The sequence below is a fragment of the Nuphar pumila genome, chromosome 8 (genome assembly GCF_984573655.1).
Source record: "Nuphar pumila chromosome 8, dmNupPumi1.hap1.1, whole genome shotgun sequence".
Lineage (NCBI taxonomy): Eukaryota > Viridiplantae > Streptophyta > Magnoliopsida > Nymphaeales > Nymphaeaceae > Nuphar > Nuphar pumila.
Genome location: NC_143256.1, coordinates 32,416,908 through 32,429,339, shown reverse-complemented (window position 1 = coordinate 32,429,339; position 12,432 = coordinate 32,416,908). Strand labels below are relative to the sequence as shown.

The following is a 12,432-nucleotide window of genomic DNA, read 5'->3' as shown; positions in this document are numbered from 1 at the left end:
CTCTAGATGATCCCTCATCGATATGTTGATGTGGCGGGGAATACAGATGGGTGATAGTTTCCTCGATTTCATTATCACTTGAGTCATTTTGAGTTGACTCATCATCACTTGTATCATCATCTTTAGCCAACAATTCAAACAGAAAGGAATAATCCACATTCTCATTATGAGTTTTAAGACTTTCAAAACTACTAAGATTTTCCAAAAAAACTCATATTTCTGAATACATAATTTGTCATTTCTAACATCATAACACCTAAAACCCTTTTGGGTTTCCGAATAACCAAGAAAGGCACAAGGAATGGCCTTTGCAGAAAGCTTATCATTTTTATCTGTACGGACAAAACATTTGCAACCAAAAACCCTTAACCCGCTATAGTCAAGTTCCTTCTCGTATAATTTTTCAAAAGAAGAAATTTTGTTTAAATTCTTTGATGGAAGTCTATTTATAAGATAGACTGAAGTAAGGGTTGCCTAAACCCAGAGGTTTTTTGGAATGTTTTGTGAAATAAGCAAAGTTTGAGTTGTTTCAATAATATGCCTATGCTTTCATTCGTCTAATCCGTTTTGTTTAAGAGTTTTTGGGCAAGATTTTTTATGGAGAATACCACAACCTTCAAGATAACTCTTGAATTCATTTTAGAGGTATTCTCCTCCGGAGTCGGATATAAGAATTTTTAAGTTTCCATTAAATTGATTTAAAATCATCATATGAAAAGTTTTAAAAGTCGAAAAAACTTCATGTTTATGTTTAAGAAAGTATATCTAACAATACCTAATGTAATCATCAATAAAAATCACATAATATGAGAATTCTCCTTTAGATATCACAGGAGCCGGACCCCATACACCGGAATGAACGATTTCAAAAGGTTTTGTTGTAAACATAAATCTTTGATAAAAGGGTAAACTTTTCATTTTCCCAAGAATACATTCATTACATACAAAATCTCATTTACAAAGATGTTTAACAAAAGGTAAATATGAAATTTTAACAATGTTGGGATGTCCAAGTCTCTTATGCCATACATGAATATCCTTATTTTGGACAACATTACAAAATTGATTCTTGGAAACTTGAAGAGAGTCAACATAATAGAGATCTCCTCTCCTAGAGTTTTCCCCAATCAACCTCTCAGACCGGTGATCCTGTATCCAACATTTATCAAAAGAGAATTTTATATCGCAACCATGGTCCAAGAGTTGAGAAACCGAAAGCAAATTCAAATTTAGTTTTGGTATGAATCTAATTTTTAGAATAAAAAAATCTTGTTTTTCGAAATTGCCTATTCCTTTAATTTCAAGACATATTTCATCCGTTGTTGAGACAAAAGATGGAAAAGAGTTTTTAGAGTATTCGGAAAGAGAACAAGCACTTGGGGTCATATAAAATGATGCCTCAGAATCTAAAAGCCAAGATATCTTACCAGGGGGTGAAGAGGTTGTCATAGCGACTCCGAAAGTTCCTCCCTTGAGAAGTGGTTGAAGAGCTTCCATAATTTGTTGTAAAGAGAGAGACTCATTGGAAGAGGATGGTCGTTCTTCCGGTTGAGATGTGGTAGTCATTGCAAGCAGTTTCTTCCATTTTGGGCAAATTGGTTTGATATGCCCCGGTTCTTAACAAAAATGATAAGTTAGTTTGCTATAGTCTCTTTTTTCATTTTGCCCACTGTCTCCTTGATTTTGATTCTTGAAGTGAGGAAGTTTGTAAATCCTCACATTGTTACCCGGTCTTGAAACGGCATTCACTCCTTCACTTTCTTCTTAAAAAGAAGAAGTAGCAAGGATGCTAGGTTTGTTCTTACTAATACCCTATACGGGTTTCTTCCCCACTCAATTTAGTGATAACATCTTCAATGGAGGGAGACGAGAAAGAAAAAAGAAGAGAGGACCAAATTTGTTTAAATTCGGGTCTAAGGCTATTTAGGAAGTTAAAAAATCGATCTTCCTCAAGTTGCTTGTGTCTAAGCTCGATAACTTCACCACTCCATTTGGGTTCAAGCATAGCAAGCTCATCCCAAATGAAAGATAATTCGGCAAAGTATTCCCGAATAGTCATCTCATTTTGTTATAGGGTTAATGCCCTCTTTTGAAGGTAGTACTTGTGTGATAAATCTCTTGATGTATACATTTTTCAAGATATAGCCAAGCGTCGGAAGCTTTCTTGAATTTGATGATGTTGGCATTGATCTTAGTTTCAATGGATAAGAAGAACCACGATAAGATCATGAAGTTTTTCATTTGTCATTCGTCTTATTTCTTTGAATAATCTTCAAGCGCTCTTTGTCTTTCTTCTCCTTCAAGAATCTTTATATCTCCTTTTTCCATAATGGTAATTTTTTGTTCGGGTTCCAGTATCGAACCTTGAACATACCCCCAAAGCCCCTTTCCTTTAATATGGGCTTCCATATTACCGGCCCAAACATGATAGTTTGAACCATTGAGTTTAAACCCGAGGGAGAAGTGGGAGTCTTTTTCGCCCATTAGAGAGGATAGAAACAAGAAGGAACACGTAGCTCAATAGATTTTGAAGTCTCTCTTGACAAAGAAGACTTCTAAAATATTGTTCGAAGGAAATGATCAACTCAAATCTCCAATGGCTTGAAGGCACTTTTTTGAGGCACCCAAGAATGTGGAGAATGCACGATCTTTCTTCCTTAAACCAAGCTATGATATCATGTGAAAATATCTTCAACAAGATACTATAATCAAGACCCAATGTTCTTGATGAAAGACAAGTGCACACATGCACAATAAGAACACAAAGAACGCTTGTGCACAAAAGCACAAACCAATCAATCTCACAAATACACTACGAAAAAGAATAAAAGCTTTATTGAATGCTTGGGCTTTGACCCAAAGCCATACCAATTACAAGGGGAGAACCCCTATATATATACACCATAGAGAGCCTTGGAAGGCCCCCACTTATAGACGTTGGAAGGGCCCAACGTCTATAAGAGTGGGTCCTCCAAGGTAGTTGACTTGGTCAAAAAGAAAAAAAGGAAAAACAAAATTACAAGCATATTCAAAAGGTGAATATGCACAAGGTGAAATAACTAAACTACCCCTATGACTAACATTAAAGATATATATATATATATATATACAGTAGATACATATACATATATAATAAATGTATATGTATCACCTTATATATATATAAAATATATATGGGATTACAAGAATTGATACATAATTTAACAGGTTCATGAACAATGTCAAACTTAAGGTATGTATTAATATTGCTAAATTTTGAAAAAACGAATGAAGTCTGGCTTTTCATCATAAAGGGTATGTATACTCAAAAGGATCTTGCAAGAGCATATTTTTTGCAAGAAAAAATTAGGACAAACAAGCAAGGAGACTTAAGTATCCAAGATTTCTAGTGTGTTGAATCCTCTATGGGATGAACTTGCACTTTTGGAGCCTAAGTGGGTTGTCATTGGAGATGTGAAACTTAGGCAAAAACAAATGGAACAAGAGAGATTCTTCCAATTTTTGTATGGGCTTCATCTCGAATGTGAGCAAGTTAGATCTTATCTTCTACATAGATCTACTCCTCTCCCTCTTGAGGATGGTATTGTCGAAATTGTCAAAGAAGGAAATCGTCTTAGAATAACTAAATGTTGTGATGAAGTGTTAGTAGTATCTAAACCCGGTAATAATATTAAGACTCATAAGCCTCTACACTTTGATAAGCAAAACAACTATAGTAATAATAATAACTATAGTGGTGGAACAAAAATGATTATTTGTCATCATTGTAATAAGTCGAGGCACATTAAACTCACTTGTCCTAAGTTGAATGGAACCTTAAGTATAAGGTTGCTTCCGTTGAAGAATCTACTTACAAGGACGAAGAAAACAAAAGTTAGGGTGATCTTATAGACACACTTGGTCAAATTTCCATAACGCTTCAACAAATTCTTAAAGCCACATTATCTACATAGGGTGTTGTCAATGCCTCTTCCTCTTCACCTGATATGCATTCTTGGATTCTACATTCGGGAACATCTTTTAATATGACCCCTCATGAGAATGCCTTATTAGATACATGCACCAATTCAAATGTCTTATGTTTCTATCGCCGATAGAACCTCTTTGAAAATCAAAAGTATAAGAACTTTTAAAAACTTTCAAAAAAAAATTTGTTCCAAAAGGTAGGGTTGTCCCTAAATTAAATTTAAACCTTTTTTCAGTCTCTCAAATTGCTGACCATGGATGTGAAATATCTTTCTCATCTAAGGGTTGTGTTATGCAAGATCTTCGGTCTGAGAAGCGGATCGGGTAAAGCCATAAGAAGGGAGATCTTTACTCTATGGATTCTTCATCTCTTTGTCTATTTCTCTAAAATCTTTTTGTAACTATGTCCAAGATAAGAGAATTGAAACTTGGCATATAAGACTTGGATATCCAAGCTACTCTAAAATGTATTTTTTTCTTTTGAAGGAAATTTTTGTGATAAAAAATATATGAATTAAAAAGATTGTATACTTGAAAAAATGAAATTCATCCCATTTCCAAATAGAACCTTTGTTTCCACAAAATCCTTTGAATTGGCAGATTCAGATGTATGGGCTCCTTCTTCGCTCATATCTAAAGGTGGTTACTCATATTATGTTACTTATATTGATGACCTAAATAAATATGTGAATTTATTTTTTAAACTTTAAATCAAAAGTTTTCTCTTTCTTTAAAGATTTTCACATCAAAGTTAAAAATTAATTTCAAAGCAATATATCTACTCTTAGATCTGATTTGGAAGGTAAATATCTATCCAATGAATTTCAAAACTATTTAAAACAAAATGGGATTTGCCATCAAAGATCTTGTCCTAAGGCACCTCAATAAAACGGACTAACGAAAAAAAAAACATAGACACATAATAGAAACCACTAGAACTCTACCTATTTCAAAGCAATATTTTTTGGCAGAAACCGTCTTTAACTTCTACTTATTTGATAAATAGAATGCCTTCTTTCATTGTAAAAAATGTTTCTCCTTACGAGAAAAAATTACTCAAGATAACACCTGATTTCAATCGTTTATACATTTTTTGCTATAAATATTTTGTGTTTTTACACAAAAGAGACAAGTTATCCCCTAAAGTTATTGAATGTGTTTTCATCGATTATGGTGAAAAACAAAAAAGATATAACTGCTTTGATTCCAAAAATAATAAACTTTACATTTCTAAAGATGTGACATTCTTCGAAGATGAAAATGGTTTTGAAGAGAGTAATAAGAAAGAGGAAATAGACTATATGTTTTTATATGATATATCTCCAAAAGAAGATATACATGCCAATGATGATTCTTGGAGACATCATGAAAATATAGATAATGTTTTTTAAGATCCCAATATTGGGACATCACCAAGTAGTGATGAATCATTAGTATTTCTAATAAAAATATTCATGTTTATACCCGGCGTGAGCAAAACAATCCTACTAGTGCCTTGGAAAAAAAATCGTTATAGTGAACCTATAGAAGAAACTTCACTTGGAAGCTCTAGTAGAGTTCCTATTCCACCAAATAGGTTTGTCTATTACGAGTCACTATCTCCTAATTATAGGACTTGCCTAATATCATTACACTAATAACATGAGCCCTCACATTACAATGAAGTAAAAAATGTTTCTCATTGGATTGAAGCTATGAACATAGAACTAGATGCTCTTAAGAAACCAAAAACTTGAAAAATAATTATATTACCTTTGAACAAGAAAACCATTGGATGTAGATGAGTCTTTAAAGTCAAAACCAAAAGTGACGGAACTCTAAAAAAATATAAAGCTAGGTTAGTAGCTAAAGGATACTCCCAAGAATACGAAATTTACTGTGAGGAAACTTTTGCACCCGTAGCAAGAATGACTAGTGTTAGGACTCTAATAGTTGTTGCCTCAACTAAAAAATGGCCTATATATCAATTAGATGTCAAAAATGTATTTATTAATGAAGAACTAAATGAAGAAGTATACATGAATCCTTCGTTGGGATTTGTTATTGAAAAAGAAAAATCACTTAAACTTTTTAAAAGTCGTGTATGGTCTTAAACAAGCTCCTGAGGCCTGGCACGATAGATTCAGTAATGATATGATTAATTTGAGTTTTCATTCCTGCTATACTGACACTACTTTTTTTGTTAAAAGTACAGGTATCGACATTGTTATCCTTCTACTTTACATAGATGATATGATAATAATAGGAAATGGCAAACAAGGTGTTAGTAATGTTAAAAATGTTTTGAAAGAAAATTTTGATATGCCAGACTTGGGATTCTTAAGATATTTTTTATGAATTGAAATTGCTTATTCCCCAAGAGGGTACATACTTTCTCAAATAAAACTTGTTGCAGATGTCTATAGTAAATAGGAAATTTCAGATGATAAGAATGTAGAAACTCTTGAAGTGGTGAATGTTAAATTAAGACTTGAGGATATGACTTTTTTCAAAGATCCCATACCTTACAGACAGTTAATTGAGTCTCTCACTTATATGTATATCACCAGACCAGATATAGCACATGCAGTTCACTCTGTTAGTCAATTTCAACATGCTCCAACTATTGTGCACATGAGTATTGTTCTAAGAATCGTCAGATATATCAAGAACACCATAACTAAAAAGCTTTTTTTATCCTCATCTTTTGATTTACTTGCCTATACTAATGTTGATTAGAAAGGAAATCCAAATGATAGAATCTCCACTACTGGTTTCTCTGTTTTTTTTATGAGATTCACTGATTTCCTAGATATGCAAAAAGCAATAAAAGGTCTTATTATCCTCTACTGAAGCTGAATACAAAGTTATGGCAACAATAACTATGAAACTTGTATGGCTAAGAAATCTTCTCAGAGACATAGGTATCGACAACTCCAAACCCTCGAAGATGTGTTGTAACAACAAAAGTGTAATTTATATAGCCAGCAACCACACTTTCCATGAGCGCACCAAGCACATTGAAACTATTGAGTTGCCCTTTTGTCACCTCATGAATTTCAGTTTGAGGACTTCTTCACTAAAGCTCTTGTTGCTCCACGCTTTTTGTTCCTTCTCAACAAACTTTCAATGTTTACATCACAAGTTTGAGAGGGGATGTTAAATTATATGTATGTAATTTCTTATTTGAGTCAAAGGTAATTTGGTCTTTTTTTATTGTAATAAAATATCCACTACAGATAATAGTTTTTAGTATTTTCATTTTCAATTTTTCTTTTTTGTCTTTTATCTAAAGACTTGGAGCCCAAAGAGTCATTGGGGTTGCCCAACGGTCATAAATATGACCGTTGGGAGCTCCCAGCGACTCTTTGGATGTCCCAACAGCCCCTCCTACTTGGGTCTCTTTGTGTATAATTAGGAGTTAAAACCCCCTTGTTCTTGAATGTTTGTTTTAAGCATTTGATTAATAATATCCTGTATTTTTTACACTCTTGTTATTGCCTTATTGGGTTTTGTTTAGTTCCATAGTGAACTTGTGTATGTGCACATGTGTAAGTGTGATCTTGTAAGCCGTTGGTGGCTAGTATATGTACTTCCATGTATTTCATTACAGTTACATGCAAGAAGACTGCAGTTGGATACAGAATCGACATAGCGGATTTAAGCCCTGAAACAAGTAAACAGAAGGCCAGGGATGACATTCATTGAACTAAGACTAACATTTATATCAGCCTGAATATGATGAATGTGGACAAGGCTCATCCTAACCTGAAGCAAGCCCACTAAAAATGCATCTACTCAAGCAAAATCAAGGCAAAACCAACTTATGTTGCCTTATGCTTCCTATGGGACAAGTATAGGTTCATGGGTTGTTAAAAACAAGGCAAAACCAATAAAGGATGGAGATTACATATTCAATTTGGAGAGAAAAACATTCATATGACCATCTGTGATACAACCCAACTGTTCAAGCACAACAAAAATATGATACATGTGTGCAATGTCCATGTGCATGTATAATGAATCAAGCAGATAAAAGTAATTACCAGTTCAAGTAATTTGTCTTAAACTTAGTTGTATAAGTAGATACATAATGGAAAAACAATTTGGATATGTAAAGCATGTAAAAGAAGCCCATGAGAAGCTGCATACATGAAGTATTCATCATAACTATTGCAAACCAATCGACAGATTTCAATCAACAGATTCAACACCTAGAATAGTAGGCTAATGGCTACAAACCAATGTGTTAGGGAAACCTTAGAAAAATGTAAGAGATGCAGAATCCTCAAACAAGGACACTAGGAACATTATGGACTGTGAGTCTTCTATGCACATTAAAGTGCCGGGTAACCAAGGTTTTACAGAGTCAAGTCAACTGCACATTTCACTTCAACCAGATTGTGTCCAGGAGAGTTCCAACTGAATAGACTACAGAATTACCTAGATAAGATAGGTAGATTGGCTTCCAATCATATATGGGAAGATAAATCACCAGAATGTTCTCCTATGCCACGTTTGGAAGCAAGAAAAAATCTCATAGGAAAAAAAATTGCCTATGAGAAGTTTTGATATGGTAATTTTTTTAAAAGAAAATTTTTCACTTGTTTGTGTAGGATGAGAAAAATAACATGGAAAAATGTTAGAAAAATGAGAGAAGGGGGGAAGCGGTGGCAGTGAATTGTGGTGGTGACGGTGGGTGGTGGTGGTCAGATATGTTGAGATGGGTGGTCGTGGTGGTCGTGGTGGTCGTGGTGGTGGGTGGTGGTGGTGGTCGTGGTGGTGGGGTGGTGGTGAGATGAATGGTGGTGGTGATGGTGGGATGGTGATGAGATGGTGGTGGTGGTGAGATGTAGTGATGGGTGGTGGTGGTGGTGAGATGGGTGGTGGAGAGAGAGAGAGAGTGTGTGTGAAATCAATATTTTCTGTTGGTAGGAAACATTCTTCCAGACCCCCGCCCCGGTGGAGGAATGTTTCCTATCAAAAATTGTACTTTTTAGAAAAAAACTCAGATTTTTTCTTCCTACATATTTCTCACTTCCAAACGTGCCCCTAATGTTCATAAAAGTATTCAGTTATTAGATGCAATAAAACTGGATACTCTGATCAAACCAACTTGATTATCAAATAAAGGAAAAGAAAAGAAAGGTACACAGCACTATTATTAGAAAATCTATTGCATCAGCTAAATCATGTGCAATCTTTACCAGCATAAGCTTTAGAAAAGGTACCAGTATCAGAAGTTCCACTAGCTCAAGATATTCATTTATATTCATCCAGACATACTGACCATATACCAGCACCCCAATTGAAGAAACAATATTATCACCTAGATAACACAAGTCTAAAAAATGCAGTCCACCAAAAATCAAACCATGGACATAAGTAATTGACTGCATGTTCTGCGGGTATGTAGCATAGATATATACTGTTTGATGGAATAACAATGTCAACATAAAGCTACTAACCTCTTTGATGATACCACATTTTGAGAACACCTCCACTACCTGCAAGGCTTGCAGTTTATCAGTAACATCATGCAGATAGAAAGTCAGGCAACCCATTTTGAGGTTGTTATATCCATAAGAAGATTTTTTGGCAAAGACATCAGATACTAACGCATAAACTAAAAAGTAGTTCAACCCAGTGAGGGTTACATGGTCAAATTAAGTGCAGCTTGATCAAATGTGTGTGATATGTCCAATTACATCAATATAACTAGGTGCTTGACTCGAGAAAGGTTTCTGCTAGCTAAAGCAATTAAATCGATTGTCTGAACAGTGATACACACCTAAGATCATTGAATTTCCAATTGAACACAACAGCTGAACCATCAATCCTACAACTAGTCCAACAAAAACCACATTAAAAACCACTAATAACAACTGATGTTGACAGTTCACGCTTAGATTGGACCAGAGTGCATGCTAATCTTAGCTGTCAACACACTTTAATATTCAAATCGTGATCAGAATCCATCTTAATATGCATTAGAATCTGATTATACATGGTCAAACCCAAAGTGCAATGATATAAACTAAATGCATTTTTTGTCACAAAATTCAGAATAGCAAGTCATACTTTTTCACACATGGAATTCATAGGACTAAATCCTAGCAACAACCAAGGTGTGCAGATGGGGCGGATCAGATTGAATGGATCAGACTCCTGACGTATAATAGTCTGATCATGAACATAAACTGAACATGATCATGTCAGAAATAGCAAAACCCAATCAGATTTATATTAGGTTTCTAGATCTGATTGGGATGGAGATGGATAGGATTGGGTGGAAATTGCAAGGAAATTGGGAAATTTAAGGGGGTTGGCTAGCTTGGGAATAGTGGAAATGGAGGGAAATAGCGGAAGGAAGGGTTTATCATCCTAAACCTAGTGTGAAAGGTAGGGTTCATGAGTCAAGTCCTCAATTAGAAGTGAGAGATCCTCCCCAAGAGTCTCTCAATTCTATGGCTAATGTAAGTAGAAAGTGGGCAAAAGTATGAGTTACAAGAGCCACCACAGCATGGATATGGATCTATGCTTCCTATAGATCCAATCCAATTATAAAAGAAGAACCAAATAGAAAAAGAGTACAATGGAGATGGACCCAATGAGACGAGCCATGCTAGGCGTTCTCATACCAATCCACCCTTCAATTTGCCTTGTTCTAAAACAAGGTTAAGCACTCTTCCCACTTTATTCATTTTCATCCAAAACTATTTTTAGACTTTCACCACAAGGGCCATGTCTTCCATCTTCTAAGAATGCAACATTACTCCATGGCGAGTATCCTTAAAAAGCATGGGAGCAAATGTTGCTTGTTTCCATGGTGAGAATCCATGTGTGGCATGTGAGCATGCATGCTTCTTTATGTCTGGTTCTTCTCTCTTAAAGTTGGCCTTCTTCAATCTCTTCTTAGCCCATAAGGCATGCATGTAGGCTCCATACATTGTGTTCAATTGGCTCTCATTGGTTGCTTTTTCTATGGACGTCTCTTGGGTAGCTTTGAATTTTACCCTATCCCCATTATGTTGAAAAATAACCTTCCTTTTTTGAAATCACGTGTTTTTTCAAAGTTAGCAGACTAGGAAGCGGAAGGGGGAAACCAAATGAGAAGCGAGGTATTTAAAATTTATAAAAAGCGTGGAGCAAGGAATCAATTTAAAAACAAAAAATAGCATTAAAAAAGAAAGTGATATAAGATTGAATAGGAAGCAAAATACTAAACGAGCTAGAAGGGAATAAAAACTAAAATAAAAATGATGATTCTTAAATTTCATGATTTTTTAGTGTAAAAAATAAATCTTTCTCAAAATCTAAAAATGATGATTACCAAGTTAGAAAAAGTACATAAGTGAGTGGGAATCGTGAAAGGAAGCACATGAAAAGAAGTGTGACAGAAACGCATATGAAGCATGTAGGGAAGCAAGAAAAAAATGTGTGGAAAGCATAGGAGAAGTGTGGGAGAATGAAGATTCACATCAAGTTTTGGAAGCAAGGAGTTTTGCACTAACGAAGCAAGTTTCTGGGAAGCGTGCTTCCCACCTATCTATGAAGCTTCCAATAACTCTAGTTTTTTTTTCAAGGATTATAGCCATCGAGTACACAAAACTACATCTACTCCTTCTAGGGTAGGACCTCCAAATCAACCCAGAGTTCGAACCCATTGATAGTGAGCTCTAAGTTGGTACATCTAGTCTCACTATACATTTTGCTCTCATTACCCACTATCACCTCTAATTTGGGTTGGGATTCCCTCACATTTGACCTTTTGAATGGTATTTGGGCAAATGAAGTTGTGGATGGATCCAATGTCCAAAATGATGGAGATGGAAAAGTTTTGGATTGACCCAAGAAACCACATTGATTTTGGAATTTGGATTTCCCATTAAGACATGAAAGGAAATTTCAGATAGGTAGATTGTTGTTCCCCTTCTTCACTCTCCTCATCGTCACTCTTTTCACTATTTTTTTCTTCTACAATGTACAATTGGAGGGTCTTACATGTGTGGTCGGGTTGTCATCTTTCATTATGATGCTAACCAAAGGCCTAGCTTTTGGCACTCTAGCATGCGCTCATTGGTTACTCTTTTTACATTCATTTTCTTGGGTACATGTGTCTGGGATTTTGAGGACACATTGATGAACTCTTGGGTCTTCTCATCATGCTTGGAATGCTCTTTGCCTTTACTGAGTCTGGTTTCTTGCTCCCACCACTTGCCTTGACGTAGGAGTCTATCTTCAGCTAGTCTTGCCATCTAAAATCATTGAATAAGAGAGATCGGTCTTTGAGCTTGCACTTCAATTCTAAGCTCTCTTTTAAGACCAGCAATGAAGTTCCCAATTAGAGCGTATTGGTTCTATCCAGATCCTAAGTTGCTGAAGTGCTCGAATTTGGTTTGATATTCCACTGCACTCCTGGTTTTGGCAGATCCAGGACAAGTTCCCAATTGTGATCTTCGTATGCAGATTTTCCAAAGTGTATTT

The 12,432-nt window shown here is 35.3% G+C and overlaps 1 protein-coding gene across 3 annotated transcripts in view; it reads right to left on the bottom strand.

Annotated features, from left to right (window-relative positions):
* ELF9 (RNA binding (RRM/RBD/RNP motifs) family protein) overlaps window positions 1-12,432 on the bottom strand; it is a 35,636-nt gene that overhangs the window by 7,028 nt on the left and 16,176 nt on the right. For 2 of the 3 annotated variants that reach the window (XM_090016135.1, XM_090016137.1), the window contains exon 8: window positions 9,414-9,452. The exons of the other annotated variant lie outside the window; for it this stretch is intronic. In XM_090016135.1, coding sequence (XP_089872261.1) covers window positions 9,414-9,452 — 39 coding nt within the window. The remainder of the gene's footprint in view (window positions 1-9,413; window positions 9,453-12,432) is intronic. 3 annotated transcript variants of the gene reach the window in all.